Below are 25,632 nucleotides of genomic sequence, written 5' to 3' on the forward strand. Positions count from 1 at the left end.
TGGCTAAGAGGCCAGGCAGGCAAGCAGGCTGGTAGGCAGGCAGGCAGGCAGGCAGGGGGCTAGCCTGGCAGCAAATGTGCCCAGGGGGCTCCAGCTCTGCCAGACTCCCCAGGCTGCTGCTTTCCTTCCATGACTGATCCACAGCAACCTTGGCAGAGCTGACCAAACTGCTGCCAGGAACGTGCTTGCCAGGCTGGCAGGAAGAGAAATGGCCACTTTTTATTTGCACGAGTCACCAACTTTTGAAGGCTTGGGAGTGGCTAGAAGATACCCCTTAATTTCCTCTGTGTGTGTGTGGGGTGTGTGTGTGTGTGTGTGTGTGTGTGTGTGTGTGTGTGATATTGTGTTTCTTAATCTCCCACATAAAGCTAAATTCTCACAGGTTAACTCTTCAGGGAGAGAGAGTATTTAGAAAAAAATAACTTTGGGAGAGTGGCAGGGGGGTATTCTTTAATTTTTTTGTCTCTTCATGATCTTGAAACATTAAAAAAACAACAACAACCCAACACATTTGATTTGTAAAGGTGGGGCAGCATAAAGGCACCTGTTACACTTTGTTTCCCATGTTGTTATTCTTGAATAGCTGCCTTCCTAGTTTCTCTTGGGGAGGAATAGACTGTTGGTTCATCTCATCTTGTAGATGACAATTCTTTAAATGTTTTATTCTAAAACTGGAGATGTGTGAAAAACCCAGTAATCTTTCTTGTCTCCATGTAGGATAGGGCCTTCACACTTTTAATTTTTTTTTAAAAAAGTTTTTTTCTGGGAGCAGGGGAGGAGAACATGCAAAACAAACACAACCTTTTACAACCTTCCAAAGTCATAAGGAGAGAGTTCCTAAAATAAATAAATAAATAAATAAATAAGAATTGTTTAGGATGTTGGAAAGAAATGTCCTCCATCTTAGAAGTTTATGTGTTGTTTTCTAAATACACAGGATTGGGAGTCATGGAGGAGGGGCTGGCCTCTCATTAACCTTCGACTTCTGCTGTTCTAATAGGGCCAATTTTCCAAGCTTTTGAAAAATAAATGATTAAAAAAAAATTGGCAGGGGTGGGTAAAAATAGTTGCTTCACATACAGGCCGCTCCTCAAATATTTATTTTTAAAATCCATCTTGCCAGGCGAGGGTGGGCTAGAAGGAGTCTTGGGGGACCGAGGGAACCCCCTTCTCCACACTTGCCATTTCCCAGGTGCTGGGCGGCGTTGACACGGCCATGGTCCCATCTCAGAAGGCCTCTCTTCAAAACTTTTATTTAAAAAAAAAAAAAAAAAAGCAATCTGATTTTATTTTTGGGGTGTGGGGGGTAAAAGTCCCTCTTAACCCTTTGCGTCCCAGTACCACAACTCCCCAAACTTCCCCCCCCCCCTCCGCCACCCCCACCTCCTGGAGCAAATGACAATTCCGAGGGGGCTGGAGGAGTTGGGGTGGGGGGCGCGCTGGCGCGGGAAAGTTTTTTGGGGGGCCCCTACCCCCTCCCGGGGAGGTCCAGCGGCTTTGTGTGCCGCGCAGGCCGAGGCTGAGGCCCATCGGGGTTGGGGGGGGGTGGGAGGGGGCGCTGGGGGGGGTCGGCGCGGGCCGGGGTGGGGGTAGGTGGGGCGGGAGGGGGCGCTGGGAGTGGGGGGCGGCGCGGGCCGGGGTGGGGGCTGCGCGCCCCTGGCCCCCGCCCCCCCCCCCCACCTCCCCACCTCCCGGGCCCGAGCGGGGCGGGCGGAGGAGGGAGCGGCGGCGGCGGCGGCGGCGGCGGCGGCAGCGGCGGTGGCGGCGGCGGCGGCGGCGGCGGCTCGGGCATTGTGCGCGCGGCGCGGCTCGGCGCAGCCCGGCCCGGAGCAGCAGACGCGCCGGGCCGCCTCCTCCCGCTCGGACCCATGAGCCAGCCGGGCGGCGCGGCGGCTCCGCAGGTACGCGGGGGGCCGGGGGCAGCTCCGCGCGCAGGGTCGGTTGGGGGGGGGGCCCGCAGGGGGACACCCCGGGGCGGGGGGAGGTGGGGAACCCGGGGTGGGGGGGACGCCGCCGGAGCGCTGGCTCGCCGGGATGCGAAGTGCCCGGCACGTCCGCGGGGCTTCCTTGTGGGCACGAACGAGAGAGGGTCCGGGGTTCGGGGAGCCCCCCTCTCCCACCTCTCTCTGTGCCCCCCGTACCCCGCGCCTCGGGGAGCGGCGGGGTGGGAGGAGGGAGGAGGGCGGCGAGCGGCGAGGATCTCGTGGTGGGGGGGGACCCCCTCACCGGGCGCCCCCCGGAGCCCCGGGCTCGGACCGGAGCCCAGAAAACAAAGCCGCCGAGAGAACACAGCAGCCATTTCAGTTTGGACAATTCACATTTTGCAAAAATGTAACCCCGTCCGGCTCGTCCCTCCTCCCCCCGGATTCGCAGTCCCCCACCCCCGGCCGTCCCCGCGCCCGAGGTCCCCGGCCACCCCCCTCCCGGGGACGCCGGCCCTGCCAAGCCCCCCCATCTTTGCAACAATTTTTTTTTTTTAGGCCATATTTCCTTTTTCTCAATTTTTTTTTTCTAATTTTTCTTCAAATGGTAGTTTTTTCCCATTAAAACGACGCCACCTAGAGGATACTATTTTGTAAATAAAAAAAAAGAAATTAAAATTGAAAAGAAATATTTTTTTTTATTTCTTATTTTTTCAAAAGTTTACCCTGCAAAGGCAAATGGAAGGGGTCAAGAATTCTTTTTCCCACCCTGCTTTATTTTTGGCATGAAAAAAAAATTTTTTTTCACTTGGATCTGTGCAGGATCATGGAGATAATTTTTATTTCTGAAGGCAAATCCAGATGATATGTAAATGAAAATGAAGCTGGAATTTGAATGAATTCAGATCTTGGCAGGAGACAAGGAAAAAAGTACCCCCTCCCCCCTAAAAAAGCAAAATCAGTTTGGCTCCCTGATTCATTTCAGTTTTAGAAAAGAAAAAAAAAACTAATTGGAATGAGGAAAAGAGAGAAGTTGTGGACTTCAGGGAAAACTGAGAGAATTGGCTTTATGGAGCAATTAGAAATTGTACTTCATTGCAATTTGGAAGTTGGTTAGCTCAGTGGGCAAAAAAAAAAAGTCTAATTTTAACCATTTGGCAATATTTAAAGTTTTTCCATTTCCAAGGAGGAAGGATTTAAAAGAGAAAATAGATCTTTAAATGTTAGCTTTGGACACACCCAGAAATTGTAGGGTGGTGTTTTTTTTTTCAATTTTGTATTTGCATTTTACATTTAAATCTAAGATTCTAAAGGAAAAACCAGAAACTGAAAAAGTTGGAGCGAAATCCTGTCTTTCTTTTTTTCTGTATTGATAGGGTTTTGTGTGTGAATTTATTTTTTTGTTTTGTTTTGATGTAATAATTATGACTGTTTTCTGATTTTGTTTCCTGAATGGTCTAGGCATTTTGTTTTTGTTGTTGGTTTTTTTCCCCCCAGAAAATGTCAGGAATCTTCTTTAAGCCATATTCAGTAGGGAAGAAAAAAATGTCAATTTATATGTTGTACAAATTGAGTAGCCCACAGATTTGTAGGGGAGACCGCCATTAAAATAAGATATGCATAATTAACATTACTATGAAAAAACTAACAGTGGGCTCACCGAAGCCCATTTTTTTATGACAAGCATCAGAATCAATTGATGAAGACAGGATTGAAGAATCCTTGGTAAGGAAGAAAAATTACATTTTTCTGTCTTTTTCACTTTTCCAGGTTGAAAATTTTATCATTATTATGATGATGATTTTTAAGAATTCAGATTGGTTTCAGGGCCTCTTTGATTGTGATGTGGGGTTGGTAATTTATTAGCATTTGGTATTTTCCAAAGGAAATTTTTTTTTCTATTTTGAAAGCGGGAAGAAAATTTATTAGCCTCTATCATTTTTTTTTTGTGTGTGTGTATGTGTGTAGGGGGGAGTATAATTAAAAAAAAAAAAAGAAGAAGAAGAAAAAAAGCACAAATTTTACTGACCTAACAAGAAAAAAGATGAAAGGAGGAAAGGGCAGAGAGCTGAAAATTCTGATTCTTTTTTAAAACCATCTTTCCTGGTAGAACATTTTGCTGAAGAAATGGGGTGAGACACCAATTCAACTGATTCCCCTAGCAGCACAATTCATTATTTTTTTTTAAGGAAAAAAAATCGAATCAAAACACAAACAAAAGCCCAACCCTCTGGAATATGAATACATCTGTAGAGACAATATTTCATGTGGAATTTTTGGCCTTAAAATGAATCAAACAAAGATGGAACCAAAAAAATTTTTTTTGGAAGACACACTGAATTGAAATTTGACAAATGAAAGTGAGGTTTCTCTCCAAAGAGGAAGGGCAATTTGTGAGAAATTAGGGTCTGATTGAAATTGCTGGGGATTTTGAGCCATTTTAAAAAAAAACAACTTTTTTTTTTTTTTTGTCCCTAAAGGAGAATATTGGTAGTATTTTCTGGGTAGACTCTGTGGGACAAGGGGTGGTAAGATAATAGGTGGGTACCAGGTCCCTGTGCTCAGTCTTGGTCTTAGTCCATAGCTTTCCAGTCCTGATTTATGGAAATTGACTTTCTAAAGGGACACCAGTTCTGTGAAATAGATTTGATCATGGCACAATTTTGACGGTTCCCATCTTTCATTGCATTTGGGAGATTTTACTTTTTTTTTTTTTTTTTTTTTTTTTAGTAACGAAATCCTTCAGGGCTGACTGGCTACATTCTGACATATATGGAATGAGTTTTTTTTTTTTTTAAGTAGCATAATTAAATTTTTTTCCTGTTGAATTATTTAGGCCAAAGCCTAGGACGGTCAAGGAATTGATAATTTCCAAGAGGCTCCAGAAGGCCCCTTGAGGTAGTAGGCCCAAGTTTATCAGTGATGGAGGACTGAACCCAGGATGGTTGGATGGGGGTAGAGGCAGTTGAGCAAAAGTCAGGGTTGTAGATAACAGGTTATTTCTGGTGCAAGGAATAAAAAGATTGCAGCACGACTCTGTGTGGCCTGGAATATCCTGACACACAACTCAGAATTCTTCATTCTATTGTGCTGAAAATTTTGTTCTGTTGTCTATGGTTTCAAAAGAACCCAAGGCTAGAAATTGAAAATCATTTCTGTTTCTGTAGACCTGTCTCTCCCACTCCCCATACAGAACTGGTTATTCTCCTCACGTTTATTGTAAAGGAAATTGAAGGGCATTATGGTCCTGTTGGGGGTGGGGCTACTTTCCTTTTGTTTCTTTTTAATTATTTTATTTTACTTTGTATTATCTTTAAGTAGTTGTACAAAGGGGTTTCAGCTCAACATGTCAGTTTGTGAGTACAGTGCCTTTTGATGAATGTCATCTCGATGATCATTCTCCCCCATCTCTCCCAACCTCAGCCATTCCCTCAGTTTACCTGGTTGCATTGTCATGTGTGTACATTGGATGTCATGACTCCATTCTCCTACCTTTCCCCTTTTGTTTTTATTGCTGTCTCTGGATGGAGGTTTCACCTGGGCCTTTGCTCTCTTTTCCTTCTCTTTTAGATAAAAGTGTCACCAGAAATAGGTAGAGGAGCTAATTTGTATCAACCCAAAGTCCATTCATAATAGTCTCTTACAGTATTGGGCAAAAGATGGGGCAGATGAGACTTGAGGGTTGGTACTTTGATGATGGCCTGAGTTATTTTGGTCAAAGATTATTTATGTTCAGATTCACAGTGGAGAGTCTTATTACTTAATGTTTTGCTTTTCTGCCTAAGGAGTTAAAATTTTTTTTTTCTAATAAGATTTGAAATTTCATGAGCCTGCTTTTTATAGCTTGACAGTGGACTTTGCTTCTACTCTCAGCCTGTGTTTAGGTGAACTGGAGGATAAGAGTTCTGGTTTGCTAGGAGAGCCACAAAGATGGCTTGGTCAGTGTAAGGCTGAGCACTTGCTACACTTAGCAGCTAAATAATCCACAGTTGGTTCCTTTGAGTAAGGGTTTTAAACTCCTGTCTACCTTTCTTCTCTACGTTTGACAAAGCTCTTGGCAAGAGGCTTCCCCTCACCTCAGAGTCCTTCTGTCTTCTTGGTGGGTGACGAGGACTTCCTTTTCCTGTTCCACTGGAGGTAGATGGACAAGCTGACTTCTCAGGATCCCAAGGAGAATGTTAGTGTTTTCCACGATCTTCTCCTGTTTTATGTCAGTTCTTTCTCTCGTCTCTGATGATGTAATGTGGCTTTGTGGGTACCCAGGAGCCTAGTCATCCCAAGGTCTTCTTGTGTGACCTTGGACTGAGAATTTTTTTTTTTCCCCTTGAAGAGCCTCAGGAAATAATGATTCTTTTTGTAAAAGGAGACCTTGGGGTCAGATCAAGGATAGTAATAAATTGGCTTCACCCCTGATGCTAACTGGTTAGAGCTAGCTGCTTGGATCATGGTGCAACGCAGGCTTGGGGGACAGGGGGAGGGCTATAATTCTGGAGAAAGAGGGGTGGTAGCCAACCAGCAGTGGAAATCAAGAGTGGAGACTTCTCTTAATTGCCATTCCCAGGCTGCCTCTCCAGGCTGCCCATTGCTGGGCTGCAAAGGCGGTTTGGTAAATCACAACCAGCATCCAGGAACAAGGGGACTGGAAAAAGTCAAGGAAAAGCGGATGTGCACCTGTTCCAAGTATATGTATGGTGAGTGTGTGTGTGCGCGTGTGCGCGCGTGTGCGTGCATGCGCGACGTGAGATACATGGTCTATAGTAAAATGAGTTTGAAAGGTGCTGGACTAGGTGATCCTTCCTTTTCCCCTTCCTCCTTCCCACCCCCAGGATGTGCTGGGGCACCTGCTTGATTGCCCAAATTTGATTTTTCTCATGGACTAGGGTGAGGGTCCTGGATCACCTATTTTGATTTCTGTTTGAGTGGCCTCAAGAGTCAGCTGTGAATGAAGTCTCAGCTAATGGGGGTTCAGGCAGGAACCCCCGCTGGCAGGCCTGGGTGTACTTGGCAGGCATGTGTTGCCTATCGGCAGTGCACTGCTCTGGCCTTTTGCTGGTGAGGAGATGGAAAGTATGGACGAGATGACCCTTGTTTGGCTGTCACAGTTACTTTGATTCTCTGCTTTCCTTTCCAGTTGCCAGAGGAGTTTCTGGCGTGAATGAGTTTTCTTAAACAACTTCAGAATTGCTGTTTTAGTCTCCTCGTCTTTTAAATATGTCAGACCAGTGCACTCCAACAGAAAGAGAATTTGAACTACAATTTTAAGCTCCCTAGATAATTTAAAACCTTCTAGTGTTATATTAAAGAATAAAAAGTGATAATGTTGATTTTAGCAAGAATGTTTCTTTCCGTATTTAACAGTACTGTCATTTCAACATGTCATCAGTATAAACCATCACTGTCACATTGTACACTCATTTCTTTTTTTGGGGGGTTAGGATTAAGTCTTTTAAAGTCCATAGGAATCTTCCTCCTTTGGTATATCTCAGTTCTGACCAGCCTGTTTCCTGTGGTGAGCTGCCCTTCCTTGTATCCACCATATTGGACAGCGCAGGGCCAGACTCCTTTCATCCAGTGGTCAGTCCATTCTTTCGGAATGGAAAGGCATTTTAGCCTCCCTGGTGATCCTGTTTCATTCACACAGCCCCTTCTATGTGGCCCAAAGCAGCCTTGGGCCAGGGTTGAGCCACATGCTGTGATGAAAGTCGTGGGTGATAGCTGGAAGCCCCAGGACCTGGCAGTCCATTCCCTTTGCCGTGATCAGGTGTGGATTCTAAATAACCCTGTTGCCTCTGCAAGAGGGCTGAAGTTATAAACAGACAGCAGGTGGTGAGGACTCGGGGGAGGCCCGAGGGGAGAGAAGAACTCAGGGGGAAAGAAAACCATTTCTTCATTGAAAACATTAGGTGGGCCTTAGGTCAGACCCCAGAAAGTTTCTGACTTCACCCAGTTGGCAAAATGGAAAGCTGGATTTGAGGTCAGCCAGACCAGAGTTGCAAATCCAACCTTGTGGTGTGGCTAGCTTTTTGTTACTTTGGCCAAGTCCCTTCTGGTTTTGAAACCACAGCTTTTATATCTGGAAGGGGGCAGGCAGGGTGGAGAGAATGGGGCTGTTTCATGATTAATTGAAAGGGCACGTGTGAAACACTAGCCAGGCCGAGGTCCTCAAGCTGGTCATCATTTGTTTAGTTGACCCTTGACCCAGTGGCCTGTGGGTCTCCATCTAGGGAGATGGAGTTGTACCAACACTAATTTGGGTACTTCTGTATACTTGGTGACTTACCTTCAGTGGGTGGTTAGGCAATCAAGAGATGACATCACCCCTTCTCCCCAACTCACCCTACTTTCCTTTTCCCCTCCTCTTGTTTTAAAATGGACTATGATGAGACTTGAATCAGAGATCTTTTCAAGGCTCTCATTCAAGGATCTATTTCTTCCGATACTCTCTCATTCATGTTAGTCCCTAGAGAAATGTCTAGTCCTCCTGCTGAGCTGGGCTTCCTCTTCTCAGTATCCCCCAGTGCTCCATCCTTCTCCACTTCCCACCCAGTCCTTCCTCAACCTCTCAACCACTGGGGCTCCAGAGGACCACAGCTGAGAGCTGGTGATAGGTGCTCCAGTTTCTCCAGCCAACTGCTGACTTCCTTGAGGGTAGAGATTGAGGCTTACTCATTTTAAGGTCTGGCACAGAGTAGTAGCTCAAGAACTATTTGATGACTTTAATTTGGCTTTTAGAAAAATAGCTCAGTCAAATTTGAGGCTGGTGAAGAGTGGACAGTCAGTTGGGGGTTAGCAATTTGGTCAAAAACAGTGTCATCTTAAGGGAGCCATATGCAACTTTTTCCTACAGCTGGCTCTGGAACTCATGGCTTCCTTGGAAATAGTAAATCCAAGCAGGGTTCTTAAGTGGGAAAATGCTTTCTTTGAATGTGTGTATCTTGGGAATAAGTTTCACTGACCCCTCTTCATAATTCTCTGTATACGATTTTTGTAAAAGTATAAATGAAGTGCCAGTAGGGTCACCATGAGTGGAGCAGAGTTATTATCAGATGGCTGACCTGGCAGGAAGGAGCGGGACATGGCTTTTCCGGGGAGGTGGGAGCACTTGCAGTGCCCTGGGTTTTTGGGAGGAGAGGATCCTAGGCCGTGGGAGTGGAGGAGGAGCTGAGCCCCAGAACACCACACACAAGGTCCCCTTCAAACTTGAGCTGGGTAAATGTGTGATTTAATGTCCTCAGACCCCATCTTTTGTTGGATTTTGGTTTATTGATGCCAGATATCCAAGGAAAATTTATGGGAGAAGACTGAGAGAATTCTGTTTATTTTCATATTTCTCTTCCTTCAAGTTTTATATGTTATCATTGTTTTTAACACTTTGGGGTCCAGTTCAACAAATGAGCATGGGAGTCCTAGCTTACAGCAGGCCATGTGTCCTCAGCATTCACCTCCCTGCCAGTTCATCTTTTTCCAAGGAGATCGTGCTTTACAGTAGGTCGGTTCCTCTTTTGTTTTCTTCTCAGAAAGTGGTTATAAAATTGAGGGTATATCTCACAGTCAGAGGAATTGGGGAAGTAGGGTGCCATGCTGCTTGTGGGGTGTACTGTTACCCTAGGGAGTTCCAAACTCCACTGTCTTTTGTTTTTCCTTTGGTCCAAGACCCGGACTTGAACTTGGTACCTTTATGCTTTTGTTCGTTGGTTGGTACTTTTCCAATGGAGCTATGCCTCCAACCTCTTCTTTCACTTTGTCTCGATTTGGCACCTGCCCTGTGTAGTGAGTTAAGTTTCTATTGAGAAGAATGGCCTGGAACTCTGTCTTAGCACACCTGTCTTGCCATGTCTTTGTGTGGGTCTCCAAAGTTTGCTTTCTCCCTTGAAAGAAGCAAATGGCTGGTGGGGAAGTGTTGAAGCCTCGAAAGTGGTGCTCCTTCTTCCCACACCCTTATCCCAACGGCAGAATACTAAAGGTGGTATTTCCAAGGGCAGAAAGAACAGATGGGAGTTGGAGAGACAGGCTTGGCTCCCATCTCGGCTTCACCACTTAATCATTTTGTGGTCTTTGCCAGTTTTTCATTTTTCTGCACCTTATCTTTCTTAAGTATAATGTGGGATGATAATGCTGGTGATAATGATGATGATGCCAGTGATATGGTACTGCACAGGATTGTGAGACATGGGAGGAAAAAAAAAAAAAGCTTTGTAACACTGAAAGGACTTTCCACTTTCCAGGGTGCTATTTGTGTATCATCTCTTCCAGGGATGGTACACAGGTAACATACATGCTGCCACTTCCTGTTTTTCATGCCTGTGGCAGACATCACTAATCGATCATGGCATTCTTTTCAATTAACTCTGGCCAGTGGCCTCTTAAGTGCTTGTCAGCATGATGCTAACAGTCAGTTGAGTTCAGCATGCAACATGAAGCCAGTTTGTTCTTCCTGATCTAGTTACTCCTTTCCTACCCCCAACACACAAACAGAGAAAAGTGGAGAGAAGGTGAAATGACTTGCCGTAAACCTCAGCAAAGGCAGAGAGATGGGATTAAAAACCTTAGATTCTTTAACTGATCCACGAGTAGTTTTCCTGCTATATGCACATATACATGGTGTTAAAATGGATTAAAGTTAATTTGGTCTTGAGAAATAGTGAGGTGTCCTGGCTCCTCCCTTTCTTGTTATGATTACATACCCTTGGGGCTGTCATCAAAGCCGGGCTGCCTGACCTGCTGCTTTTCCTGACCATGGAGTGAGGCTTAGGGTGGGTAGGGGTGGCATGACTAGAGAGGTGTCTAGTCCTTGCAGTTTGGATGACCGTGGAGGGACAAGGCAGGTTCTGGGGGTCCCTCAGTGATGACCTGGGTTTGTACCAAGTTTACTGTTTACTCAGAGATCACAGACGAGTTTCTTAGCCCTTCTGAATCTTCATTTCTACATCTGGGAAATGCCCCAAGAAGAATCTTCACTATAGCCAAACAAGAAACACACATAAAAATTGTTGGAACTCTAAAGCTCTGTAAATTGGGTGAATTTTTTTTGGGGGGGGTACATGCTAATTTTCCAAACTATAGCATTGATTGCTGATCAATGCCATGTTGGGTCATTGTGTAAACCAATGGTCACAGATGGTGTCAAGGTGAAATAATCCCTTCCCCATCTCCTTGAATGTTGTTTAGTCTTACTAGTTGAGGGCTTGAAAAACTTGCCAAGAACTGATGGCTGAGGAGGCTGAGGTCTGAGGATCCTGAGTCTTGTCTCCGATTAACCAGCACAAGAGCTGAAAGTGGAGCTGTGGCTTAAGTGGTAGAGTGCCAGCTTTGAGTAGAAAAAGCTACGGAACAACACTCAGGCCCAGAGTTCAAGCCCCAGTACTGGTACACACAAAATGTTTGGAATTCTAGGATTTTTCCAAAGGTGTGCGCTTCATTCATTCTGCAGCCTTCATGTGACTGGCCCCACCCTGGAGGCCTTGGCATTGGGTCCGCACTCAGCCTTCCCTCTCTGATTCCTTAAGTGGAAGGATGCTCCATTCTCGCATCCCGCCAAGCTTCCCACTAGGAAAAGGGTCTAGAATGCTCCATGAATAGCCAGCACCTGGAGCAGAACATTGGCGACAACACACACACACACACACACACACACACACACACACACACACACACACTTAAAAAAGGAAGGAGGGAGGCAGAGGTGAGGACGGTATTGAGTCGACAGAAAAAAAGTGATATAAATATTTTGGCTGACAAAGCAAAAATGGGCTTCCTATAAGCTAAAAAGAATAAATGGAGTCAGGTGATGCCTGGCTTTCTCCAGTCAGCTGTAGCAAACGGGAATCTGCCCACCCTGTAGTGCAAGGAACCCCCTCCCCCCACTGTTCACAGGTCCAATCTGTGATTCCTAGGGGTCCACTGTGTGCTTGGGTGGGGGCCTGCAGTCTCCCCCATGAGGTGAAACGACTCCTGTAGCGCAGAGGGGGCTCCCGGTTCTCAGCAAGTCCCTGGCCTGTAGTCTGCTGCTCATATGCGAAGTCGGAAGCTGTGTTGGCAAAGTCACTGCGGTGTCCTTTCCAAAACCGTGTGCCTGAGGAGCTACTCATCTGCTTTGCTTCCAATCCTGCCCTACAAATTGTCATCTGGCCCAGTATTCCCCCCCACCAAAAAAAAATAGGGGTGTGAGAGTGGGAATTTGAGTTGGATGAAAATTGTGCAGGGAATTTGTGTTTCGATTGGTTTTGGGCTCAAGTGAACATAATCCAGGCACTTGGGATGCCCAAAGAGAATAGATGAAGACAGACTTGCATGCTGGGGGAATTTTCTTTTTGAAATTTCATCAACTGGGAAAAATAACTATAAAAATTTAAGCGTGTTTATGTGGGTGTTTCTTATAATAGATGCTGGAAAAGCAGAAAGTGAAACTGATCTCAAATAAAACTGAAACTGGCCTGAAACAAGGCCTCTGGGAAGGGAAGCCATCCCCTGGGTGCAGCTAGCCAGGGGTGGAAGTTAACAGGGAGGGAGGCTGTTCTTTCTATCTGAGGAATTTAGAGCAAAAAAGCCTGCTGGAGTTTATCGGAGCATTTGCCCACCAATCTGTTCTGGAAGCCACTAGCTTTGTGTGGCTATTGGCAGATGAAACCTGACTAGCCACTCAATTCTTGTGATATTTTAAAAGAATCGGGGGGAGGGGGGACGGGCGGGGAGGCAGAGGAAACCAACCTCTAACAGATACCAGTTCTAATTTTTGAATGTTTACTACAGGATGAACTGATAATGTTTTATTATTTTGGTTTAAGTAAGACACACTATGAAATTGCATTTCACCAGTTCTGTTGTACTTTAAATAAAAAAAAAAAGTCAATACGGCCACTAAGAACTTTGAGATGTGGAACCAGCCTGCTATATTTCTCTGGGTTAATGAAGATCTAAGCCAGCCTGCTCCTACCGGTCTCAGGAGAGGCAGAGTGGCTTGCCTCGAGACACCTGTCAGCAGAGACACCTGTCAGCAGGAGGCTGAGGATGGTGATGGTGGTGGTGGTGATGATGATGATGATGATGATGATGATGATGATGGTGATGGGGATGGTGGGCTTCAGACACACTTAGGGAGCAAGAGAGGTGTGGATGAGTAATTCAAAGGGGAAAGTTAATGCTTCCCACCTGGTTTGAAGCATTCGTTTTAAAGCACTCTGGAAGAAAGCGAATCCAACAATACCAGTAGACATCAACTGCAAAGGAAACCCCCGACCATGTTCCTGCCTGCCCAGAAATACTTCCAATGCCTGTTTAGTCTTCCTGTTTGTAAATGAGGGTGTGCTTGAGGGCAGGTTGGGAATAGAGACCGAGGGCACAGTGGAGGCTATGGGCTTGGGGAAGGGAAAGGGAGACGCAAAGCCATGCGATTGTTGAGTCTCCTGTGTTTTCCCTGTCCTCACTTGGGAAACAAGGCTTCTAGAAGATTCAGAGGATTTGCTGCTTCAGGGGGCAGAGTGACCTTCCTCAGGGGGCAGAGCTGGCAGGAAAAGCTGAGCTGGGTACAACTTCCTAGTCTACAACATCTGCTCTCAGTGCTCTGGGGGAGACGAGCCACATGTTGGAAACTCATCCTTATACAGTTTTGCTTTTAAATCAGAAACTTTCTATCAAAGGACTGACGTTTCTGTCATTCCTAGTTATTTAGTTAGCTGGTCCTGGGCTTGAACTCAGGGCCTGCCCTCTGTCCCTGAGGTTTTTTTGCTCAAGGTTAGAGCTCTGCCCCTCGAGCCATACCTCTACTTCTGGCTTTATGGTCATTTAATTGGAGATAAGAGTCTCACAGACTTTCTTGCCTGGGCTGGCTTCAAATCTTGAGCCTCACATCTCAACCTCCCGAGTAGCTAGGATTACAAGTATAAGCCACTAGTGCCCAGCTTTTATTTATTTATTTTTTCGAGTAGCTAGGATTACAAGTATAAGCCACTAGTGCCCAGCTTTTATTTATTTATTTTTTCAAGACAGATTTTTTTTCTGCCCTAAAGTATAATAGTTGCATATTTGTCAAGTGTTTATCATTGGCAGGCACAGTTGAAACGTTTAGCACCTCACTGGGTACTACCGCATCCCAACATCTCAAGGAGTTTTCATTTATTGTGAGTACTACAGTTTAAATGCAGGGCTGCTCCACTCCTTCAGTTTGCATGCCAGATTAGTTGTTGCTCTACCACATAAGCCATGCCTCCAGCTTGGCTTTTTGCTGGTTATTTTGGAGATGGACTCTTGTGGACTTTTCTGCCTGGGTTGGCTTTACTCTCAGTCATGCAGATCTCAACATCCTGAGCTACGATTACATTCCTTTAAAAAAAAAAAAAGAATATATAGGGCTGGGAATGTGGCTTAGTGGTAGAGTGCTTGCCTAGCATGCACGAAGCTGCCCTGGGTTTGATTCCTCGGCACCACATAAACAGAAAAAGCCAGAAGTTGTGCTGTGGCTCAAGAGTAGAGTGCTAGCCTTGAGTAAAAAGAAGCCAGGGACAGTGCTCAGGTCCAGAGCCCCAAGCCCCAGGACTGGCAGTAAATAAATAAGTGTATATGTATATACATATGTATATATATACATATATTACACAGAGGTGTGTGTGTGTGTGTGTGTGTGTGTGTGTGTGTGTGTGTGAAGAATTTGAGACTCAAGTGAAAGGAGCCATGTAAGGCTGTATAGCTGGCTGGACAATTGCCATTACAATTCCGGTGACCCTATGTTGCAGTGATTTGGAATTGTAAGATCTTGTCTCATCATAGTCAGGGAACCTAACCCATGTGGGATGTGGAGTTGGTGACTCTGTGAGCTTGAACTCGGTCCTCACCTTTGCAGTGACGTGTCCTGGATCAGAGTGTGCTCTGTGCAGAACCTCTCTTCTCCCCTGTCCACACAGCTTGGAGCCAGGACTCACTGGCTGGCATCCCCAGCTCCCCACATACTTCAGCAGACCGGAAGCGGGGGTATGTGCCCCCTCCCAACCCCCAGCACAAAGCCTTTAATGCCGAGTTTGAAAACAGTTACAGAAGGTTTGCTGTAATTAATTACGTTTGACATACTTGGAAGCGGGGCCTCCTGGATTTCAGAATGCAAATTTATGCCCAGACAGATGTAAAGTACACTTGCAGTCAACAGTGCTGGCGCGTCCCATCCAGGACTGCAGCATTGCCTGATGCCCCAATAGGGACAGTCACAGCAGTGGGAAGTGTAATCAGGGCTCAAGCCCAGGGACATCAGGAGCCTCCGGGGTGAAACAGCCTTGAGCTTCTGGGCAGGGATCCTACTCTTCAGTTCAGGGTAAGCCTTTCCCTTCTTTGAGCCTCAGTTTCTTCTCCTAGCCAAGAAGGGCTTAGACTTGGTGGTCTTAGAGGTTGCGTGTGGGCTACTAGTTTTTTCAGAGGGCGGAGGGCAGTCAGAGGATGGGAGCTGGGAGGGCTGGCTTTTGGAAACAAACAGCTGAGTGGGGCTAGGGGCTGGCAGGCTGGTAGGTAAGCGTTGCATCATTGGACAGGACCAGGTGCTCAGGGTGAGGCTGGGTATCAAGTGCAAGGTGGTACCAACCCCAGAGCTACACATGCAGAGCTCAGGCCAATATTTGCCCCTCTTCCTGCCACATACACTCAGCTTATTCTGTGTGTTAGGTCTGTGTGGCACTGTTAACACTTTACCCCCAGACTCAGTGGCTTAAAACAACCTGAATCACCTACGATCAGTCCCTCAGCTTCTAGGAGGTGCTTGGTGTTGGAGGTGGTGGGTTCTGGTGCAGTGTCTGTAGTCACGATCCTCTGGTGACTGGGGTTTCTCCACGCTTACTCTTGCTAGGATCTGAAGCCAAGCCTCCTTGGGCACCTGTGCCCAAGATGGTGATTTGAGCCTCTATCATGGAGGCTTCATACCCACTGGTACTTCCATATCATCTTGAGGCTCTAACAGGGCGGGTGAGGGAATGTGCCGGGCAAGCGCAGTGACACCTATCCTGACCTAGCCTCCAATGCATTGCAGTGTAGTGAAACTTCCCTCCATTCCAGGTACATCCCAGCCGAAGTCAGCATTGTGAGCAGCACGTAGAATGGGAGACTGGATGTGGCCATCTTGGGGAAATACAGGCTACCACACTACCGTTCATCCATCAGTCTGTCCGTCTGTCTAGCTATTTCCTTACCTCTCCATCTATCTGCTTCTGTCTGTCTTCCCATGCCATTTCCAGCCTTCAGAGGTGTGACTGTGCATCCAGCTGTCCATCACGCATCTAACCTTCTCAAGCCTCCCAACTCATCTGCAGCACCTAACGTGCCAGGTGCTTCTGTCTTGGGGCTTTTGATAAATGAGTTTAAGGGGACAGAGAATGGTACCAGCTGAGATTTACCCAGCATAAGGCCCGTAATTCTCACAACAGCTCCATCACATAGATTTAATGGCATCTCTGTTTTACAGGTATGAAAGCAAGGCGTGTGAATCAGCCGACGAACTTGCCCAGGTTCAAGTAGCTAGGGTTGGGGTCAGGACTTGAACTCAAGGTTTTCTGGCTTTCCTGTCCTGGGCTTTTCCCAGGGAGACAGGCTCCAGTTTGGTTTCTGACTGTGATGTTTTTCCAAGAGTTACATCCCTGAGAGTATCTTTTTTCCCCCAAGTGAAAATACATTATTTTTCCTGACATTACAAAATCATTCAAGCAGTCCTGAAAAATAGGAAGATTATTCTAAAAACAAAACAAGACAAAACCACCTGGGTCCTGAGATAACCACTGTTCCTATTTTGATGATCATTATTCAACTTGTTTCTACATATTTAAGCATATGCGATTACAGTTTTACACAAATGAGATTACATTCCACATGCGGTGTAGTAGCTGGCTTTCCTTTTCCTTTTTACACTCAGGTATCTTTCATCATTAGTGTATGTACATCTTCCTTATTACTTTTCTGACAACATTGTCTTTCCAGTGTGTGTCTGTCTTCAACTCCAGTGTCCTCTTGGATTTGGGTCATTTTTTTGTTATTTGTAAAACAAACAATATCGTTTTACACCCAGTGTCTCTGACTTGTATGGGGAACTGTTGACATCACTCAGGAAAGCCAAGGGGTGGGTCTCAAAGCTTACAGTCTTCATGTACACAACACTAGCCCGATACCTAGAGCTCCAACCCTGCCCTGGAAGACCGTGTCAGTGTGCCTTTGTCCCAGGAGATTGCAAGTGCTCATTTTACACATCTTGGACATTACCTTCTGCTATCCATAGTCCTAGCCTTTGATGGCCCGAGTTGACTATCTGATGGCATAGTTTATTAGCCGCTTGTATTTACTCTTTTGTGAGTTCCCTGTTCAACTACTTGGATCATTTTTCTATTGCAGTATTTACACCTCCCCCCCTGCCCTTGAAAGTGCCTTAGATTTTGCGATATCGATTTTTAGTTATTTAGTCTTTAGTTATTTCTTTGTTTCAGACTTTCATATTTTTAAGCTTAAAGTTATTTGGTAGTGGTGGTGGTTAAATGTTTACTTTAAAATATTTACATTTTAGCGTTTTGGATTCGTGTGTGTGTGTCCATCCTCTGATTAAGAGCTGGGAGTGATGCTAACACAATCCTAACACTCACAAGGCCAAATGTAGAGGATTATGAGTTTGAAGCCAGCCTGAGCTACATGGTAAGACACTATCTCAAAAAAAAAAAAAAAAAAAGCAAAACTCAAACAAAGCAAAAACAGGAACAACAGCAAGAGTTGTGCCCTGTGAATTACTTTTGTAATCCTAGCTACTCAAGAGGCTGAGATAGGGAGGATTGCTATTGGAGGTCAGCCCTGGGCAAAATGTTTGTGAGACCTCCACCCCCACCCCTATCAACCAATTAAAAAACTAGAATGGTGGTGTATGCTTGTCATTCCACATATATGAGAAGTATAAATAGGCGGATAATGGTCCAGGACAGTCCAAGCAAAGAATAAGAGTATTTGAAAGATACAAAAAAACAAAGGGCCTGGGGATATGGCTTAAGCAGTGTGTGTTGTTTTTTTTTAAATTTAATTTATTTATTAATTGAACACAAGTTTTTTGACAAGGTGTTGTGCAAAAAGGGTACAGTTACATAGTAGGGCAGTGTGTACATTTCTTGTGATATCTTATGCCCTGTTTTTCTTTCCCTTCTCTAGGTCAGGTAGACATATATACAATATACAATGTATCAAGAACATATACAGTAGCCATGTGGCTATACCCAAGAAAGTTCGCCTAGGGCTTTAAATGTAATGTCGATATTAGACCATATGTCGACAGTAGTCTTATATGAACGTACATACATGGCTTTTGAGCTATTGTATTCCACTGAGAGGTCGATTTTTGACCTTTATATGTTGAGTAGTTGTTTGGTTTTAGTTACATACTGTTGGGTCGCTGCCCCAATCCTGTGGGAAATACCATTTGACAAGCAGTTTTTGGTTTCACAGACCTGGTCTCTACTGTCTCTCTGTCTCCCTTTCTTAACAGTCATATATTAGGGAGATCATGCCCCTTTGTTTTCTGTGTTCTAGACTTGTCTCGCTCAACATTATTTGTTCGAGTTCTGACCATTTCCCTGCGAATAACAATATTTCACCATTCCTAATCTCTATGTAGTATTCCATTGTGTATAGGTACCATATTTTTTGGATCCATTCATCTGTGGAGGGGCATCTGGGTTGTTTCCATATTTTGGCTATTGTGAATTGTGCCGCGATAAACATGGAAGTACAAATGTCTTTTTGATATCTTGGGACTTGCTGTTTAGGATAGATGCCTAGGAGTGGTATGGCTGGGTCATAGGGTAGGTCTATATTGAGCTTTTTGAGAAACCTCCATACTGTTCTCCAAAGTGGTTGTACTAATTTGTATTCCCACCAACAATGGAGAAGGGTTCCTCTTTCCCCGCACCCCCTCCAGCATTTGTTGTTGCCTGAGTTCAGAGTATAGGCCATTCTAACTGGGGTGAGGTGGTATCTCAGGGTTGTTTTTATTTGCATTTCCTTTACTACCAGGGATGTTGAACATTTCCTCATATGTTTCTTTGCCATTTTTATTTCTTTTCTTGTGAAGTCTCTCTTTAGCTCCTTTGCCCATTTCCTAATTGGTTTATTGGGCTTGGAGGGGCTTAGTTTTTTGAGTTCTCTGTAGATGACAAATATTAGGCCTTTGTCTGTTGCTGTGCTGGTAAAGATCCTTTCCCATATGGTTGGCTGTCTTTCTGTTTTGGTGGCTATGTCCTTAGCTGTGCAGAAACTTTTTAATTTGTAGTAGTCCCATTTGTCAAGTCTTTCCCCTATTTGTTGTACCCCTGGGACTCTATTCAGGAAGTTCCTTCCTGTGCCTATAAGTTCTAGTGTCTTTCCTACTCTGTCCTTAAGTAGTTTCAAGGATTCAGGTCTGATATTGAGGTCCTTGATCCATTTTGAGTTGATCTTGGTGCATGGTGATAGGCTTGGGTCTACTTTGAGTTTTCTGCATATGGCTGCCCAGTTCTCCCAGAACCAGTAGTTGAAGAGGCTATGTTTATTCCATTGTATGTCTTTAGCTCCTTTGTCGAATATCAGCTGACTGTAAGAGTGTGGTTTTATTTCTGGACCTTCAATTTTAATCCATTGGTCTTCTGATCTGTTTTTATACCAATACCATGCTGTTTTTGTTGTGATGGCCCTGTAGTAGAGCTTGAAGTCTGGTATTGTGATACCTCCTGCACTGCTTTTTTTTGCCTAGAATTGCTTTGGCTATTCTAGGTCTTTTGCTGTTCCATATGAATTTATGGATTGCTTTCTCTATTTCAGTGAAGAATGTGACTGGGATTTTGATAGGGATTGCATTGAATTTGTATAACAATTTGGGCAATATGGCCATTTTCACTATATTGATTCTGCCTACCCATGAGCATGGGAGGTCTTTCCATCTCCTTGTGTCTTCTTTGATTTCCCTTATTAGATTTTTATAGTTTTCATTAAATAGGTCTGTCACGTCCTTGGTTAAGTTGATCCCTAGGTACTTTATTCTTTTTTTGGCTACTGTAAATGGAATTGTTTCCATAATTTCCTTTTCTGTTTGTATATTGCTGGTGTACAGAAAAGCTGCTGACTTTTGTGGATTGATTTTTGTATCCTGCTACTTTGCCAAAATGGTTTATTAGGTGTAGGAGTTTGGGGACTGAGTTTTTTGGGTCCTTCAGATATAAGATCATGTCGTCTGCAAATAGGGATAACTTGATTTCTTCCTTGCCGATGTGGATCCCTTTGATGTCCTCCTCTTGCCTTATTGCTATGGCTAGGGATTCCAGCACTATGTTGAAAAGAAGTGGGGAGAGTGGGCATCCTTGTCTTGTTCCTGAGTTTAGGGGAAATGATTTAAGTTTCTCTCCACTTAATATGATGTTAGCAGTTGGTCTGTTGTATATGGCTTTTATTGTTTTGAGGAATGTTCCATCAATTCCTGTTCTCTCCAAAGCTTTTAATAAGTATGGATGTTGTATTTTGTCAAAGTCAAGCAGTGTATTTGACCTAGCAAGCAGGAGACCCTGAGTTCAAATCCCAGAACTGCCAAAAACATCCTCCCCCAAACAAACAAAAACAACCACTTCTTAATGTTAAGACCTCATAGTAAAACCTACAGAATGGTGGAAAATATTTTTAAGGTGTGTGTGTGTATGTGTATGTGTGTGTGTGTGTGTGTGTGTGTGTGTGTGTGTGTGAGAGAGAGAGAGAGAGAGAGAGAAAGAATATCCAGAATGTGGGAGGATCTGCAAATCACCAAAAAGCACAGTTCAGTCGAGAAATGAGCAAAGGGCTGGAGCAAACAGTTCTCTAAAGAAGGACATCAATGGTCTGTGGGCAGATGCTAAGTATGGCACTCAGTATCACCAAATGAGGCTCAGTGTTACCAACCATTAGAGAAATGCAGCTTGAAACCACAATGAGATGGTCATCTCTCGCCCCTTACTGTGACTACTATCTACAAAAACCAAAAACCAAAAGAGCTGGGCACCAGTGGTTCACACTTGTCATCCTAGCTACCCAGGAGGCTGAGATCTGAGGATGATGTTCAAAACCAGCCCAGGTAGGAACATTCCTGAGATTTTTATCTGGAGATAATTAAACATTAAAAAGCCAGAAGTAGAGCTGTGGCTCAAGTGGTAGAACACTAGCCTTGAGCAAAAAAGCCAGGGATACTGCACCCAGGCCAGGCCCTGAGTTCAAGCCGTGGGACTGGCACACACACACACACCACAAAACCAAAAAAACGCAAGAAGCCTTGCGGAAAATATAGAGAAATTGGAACACAACTGTTGAAGTAACTGGTAGTAGGAAAATAATATAGTAGTTCCTTCAAAAAAAATGAAGTTACATTCAGTAATCTCACTTAGGATATAAATACAAAAGAATCCGAAACAAGTTCTCAAAAGAGCTGTTTTTACATTCATGCCCAGACCAGCCTTATTCCTAGTAGCTAAAGATAGAAGCCACTGGAAGGTACATGGAGATAAAAATGGATAAAATAAGTGTCCCACAGCCATACAATGGAATATTACTCAGCCTTTTACAAAAAGAAATCGTGCTACAGTGTGAATGAGCTTGAGGCCTTGGGTGGACAAATACTGTAGGTTCCACCAATGAGTTTTCTAAGTCACCCTCAGAGACACAGACTAGACTATAGAATGATTGATTCTCCAGGGATGGAGGAGTGGAGGGGGAGTTGTTAGCTGACTGTAGGGTTTTGTTGTTTTTTTGCAGGATCACCAACTTCTCTAGAGGCTAGTTACACTACAATGTTAACTACTTAGCACTCCTTAGAACTGATTCAGCCTAGTAAAAGAAGAAAAGTTACACTTACCTGCAACCCAACAAATCAACCTGGATTTCCAGATAGCTACTGGAAATGCTTGTGTCTCCCCACCACATGGTAATGTGCTTAAGTGGGCACCTATTTGTTTATAATATGAAGTGCCTGGAAACAGAAGAGGAAGGTATACAATGTTCATTTATAGATCTTATGTTTTCTATACACTGTGAAGCTGTTAACAGGTTTTCTCCATCTGGAATATATTTAAAGGCATAGACATTACTTTTTTTTTTTTTCCATTCCCCAGAATGGTGAGCTCTTTGCTATAGCCTCAGTTTGACTGATCCGCCCTTTGCTCCTTGATTTGGAATGCCATCCTCACCTTATGTCAGGTTTCCATACCCTTACACCTGCTTCTAGCTTCTCTATTGTGATAGTGTACCGGTGACACACTGTTTGTTTGAACTTGATTATTTTCAAGTCCTTGTTAGCCCTAGAAGCATACCTTAAAAGCAGAGTGATAAGATCAATAGCATACACATTGTCTGTTATCCAGACTGACATCAATGCTGAGGTTCCCTGGGGTCAGGTGCCTGGCTGGAGGAAGTGGCAGGGTGGAGGGTGTGGCGTCTGGGATGGTCCCACTTCAGAGACTATGGACTTCCTTCAACAGCTGTCTCCTGGGTGCATGGTCCCTCTCTCCCTGAGTTCCTGCCCACAGTGTGGCTGGTCCAGGCTCTCTGCATTGCATGGGGAGAAATCATGGTTTATCTACAGTAGTTCCCCGGCTACACTTAGATGCATGCTAATATTTGTTATAATAAGTTAATTTAAAAATAACCTAATAGTCTTACAGAGACATGAAAAAATAAGGAAATGAAAAGATTGCCAAATGAATTTCAACTTCTTATGTTCACCATGAAAAATTTGGCACATTTTCTACTAGTTTTCTTTTATAAGCAACGTTTTTCTTATTTAAATTGTATTAGAATGTTCCTTTTGAATTGTCTTTCTTGTCTTTTTCCATTTAGCTGCTTCTCCTAATAATTCTTAAGAATGTCTAATATTTTCAGAGGAGAATAGTTTATTTTGCCCACATTGTTGTTGATATCTAAGTTTCCATTTTCATAAAATTAACACCATCTTTTCTTGCTATGTTCTCAGAGAAATGACTGGGTCAAGGACATACCCTATTTGAATACACATTCCATAGGTCTTGTCTGTTTTCTGCCATTTATTGTCATTTGGCTTTGAGAATCTGTGCTGACTTGGAAAAGAAATGTAGCAAATTCTTTTTTTTAAATGTTCTCTTGACTTTTTATTATTATAGAAAGGGTTTTCGTGTTCAATGAGTAAAAGATAGAGATGACATTAAAAAAAAAAGACCAGAGCAGTAATTACAGGGTTCTTCAAGATGGCTTCATTCTGTGTCTATCCTTGCATTATTTATACAAATATTAACTTTATAGTACATTATTAAACATCTCTTGTATTAGCCACAGTGCTTTAACTACTTTTTTCCCGTTTATACTGATATTTCATTTTTGGATGATGATCACCTTGCATTGATTTATCCACCTCTCATACATCCATATCCATTGGTGTGACAGCTCTTGAAAGGAGCCGAGGTGTGGCGTCCATGGGAATTGAGTTCACAGCCCTCTGTGATGGACTGAAGTTCAGTTCCTCCCTCAGTGGTGGAGGGAAAAACGAGGCTTGGGGAATGGAATCTAAGACAATCTCTGGGAGGAGGAGGTGACTTGAGCTTGGTGACATATTCGTGATTGTATTAAACTTCCAGACATTTGTGTCGCCTCCCATTTTTCTGCTAATATTGTGGTTTGTGTGTACTTCTTCAAGCTCCTCCTATGACGTAAGGTTTTGTAGCTCTTCACCTACATTTTGGACACTTGTTTTTTGAATGTCTTCCCAGTTATTTGACATTTGTACTGCAGGTGTGGATGGATACCTTTTCTGCATTGTCCTTTGTCCCTCCTACATCATGTATCAACTAGACTTTCCAGAATAGTTTGAGTAGTAGCAAGGATAATGAGTATTGTGTATCGAAATCTTATTTTACTGGGAAACATAGTAGTTTGTGATAATGTTTTTATTTTGGCCTGAGGAAGATAACTCTCTATCACTATGTACCCTTGTGACTCTCTAAGGATTCTTTTGAACATTTTAGCAAGGTGGAGGTGAATGCTGTGATTTCTGAGTGATTTTTCACTTTTCTGCATATGAATGATTTCCTCTGGGCCCCTGTGTGAACCAGCCCCTCCCCCACTCCAGAGCTATTTAGTAATAAAAGGGGGAAAAGGATGATGAATTTTTAACAAATGCCTTTTCATTATGTACCCAGATGGCCATATGGTTTTCTTCCTTTGATCTGCTGATGTGATGAATTATATTAATAGATTTCCTAATATTAAGCCATCCTGGAAGGGGCCCATTTTGTTCGTGGTATTTCATTCTTTTTAAAACATCCTGGGTCTATTTTGCTATGTTTTCATTAGTGCAATTGCCCTTGCAGTTTTATTTAGAGTGTGCTGTGTGTGTCAGGTTTAAGTAGAAGCTAATATATGCTTGTTGAGTGCATTGTGAGTTGGAAATCTTTCCATCATTTTCAAAGCCCAGGCCCACAGGGGAGAAACACGTTTCACATTGGGTAGTTGTTGGGAGTGGCTATGTAGTTACTATGCTGTGTGGAGGATTCTGGGGGCGCATCCCAGGCAAGCAGTTTACTGTTTGTGAAACTGGGGGTGGGGGTGGGGAGCTGAAGTGTGTGTACCACATGTTTATCTGTAGCTGCTCCCTGCCTGGAATGAGTCACACAGCACCGGAACCATCCATCTTTTGGAAGTTGAAAAGAACTTGCCATTAAAGCTCTTAATCTTTTTAGGGTTCTGGATGTCTTTTTGCCTATAATCCGTGTGTGTGTGTGTGTGTGTGTGTGTGTGTGTGTGTGTGTGTGTGTTTTCACATGATGTGCGTGTGCAGCACCAATACCGGGATTTGAACTCAGGGACTGGGTGCTATCCCTTAGTGTTTTCTATTCAAGGTTGGTGCTCTACCGTTTGAACCACAGCTCCACTTCCTGGCTTTTTGGTGATTAATTGACAGAAGAGTCTCGTGGGCCTTTCTGCCCAGGCTGGCTTTGAACCTCAATCTTCAGATCGTAGCCTCCTTAGTAGCTGAGATTACAGGCATGAGCCACTGGTACTCAGTTTGCATTCCTTTCTTTAACAACTTTTTTGGGGGCACTGCTCTTCTCAAGATAATTTTGATCATTTATATTTTCTTAGAAACATACATTCTGAACTTGAACTCTGTTTACAGATAGCAGCAGAATATTTATTTTTAGCACTGTCTTTTGTGTGTTATATTTCCTAATATGTAGCTATTTTTTTAATTTCTTGCTTGAGTGACTGGAATCTGGAGACTTTTATTGTTTTTGAATGCTCCACCTAAAAATTCAAAGTTAATTGTCTATACAAACCACTTCAACTATTTCCAAATATTCTTTTTTTTTTTAAGTTCACTCTTCTTTCTTCTTTAATTCTGGAATTCAACACTTCATCATTACTTTCTATTTAGTAATAAAGGCATTTCATCAATGAATTTCCACTGAGTACATGTTTGGCCATATTTATGAACTTTACCATGAACTATTATTACTTTTTTTTCTGGGTATTTCATAATTTCCATTTTTAAGTTTTTTTTAGCTTCAAGATGATTTGAAAGTGGAGCTGAGGTATCTGTGTGACTTATTTCTCTCTTTATATATATTTATTCTTATTTGTTTTCATACTGTGGTGAAAACATTTTGCCAGGGATAGTTTGGCTTTTTGTAGCTAAGATTATTGAGTTCTTTTAAAAAATATTATTTTGTGTGTTTCATTTGTTTGCAAATGAAGTAAA

At 43.7% G+C, this 25,632-nt stretch overlaps 1 protein-coding gene across 1 annotated transcript in view; it reads left to right on the forward strand.

Moving 5' to 3' along the window:
* Nucleotides 1–1,793: 1,793 nt before the first annotated feature.
* Znf618 (zinc finger protein 618) overlaps nt 1,794–25,632 on the forward strand; it is a 151,782-nt gene continuing 127,943 nt past the window's right edge. Inside the window, exon 1 of the mRNA XM_048339905.1 lies at nt 1,794–1,901. Within this exon, the coding sequence (XP_048195862.1) occupies nt 1,869–1,901 (33 nt within the window). The 5' untranslated portion in view covers nt 1,794–1,868. The remainder of the gene's footprint in view (nt 1,902–25,632) is intronic.

This window comes from Perognathus longimembris, chromosome 1 (genome assembly GCF_023159225.1).
Source record: "Perognathus longimembris pacificus isolate PPM17 chromosome 1, ASM2315922v1, whole genome shotgun sequence".
Classification (NCBI taxonomy): Eukaryota; Metazoa; Chordata; class Mammalia; order Rodentia; family Heteromyidae; genus Perognathus; species Perognathus longimembris.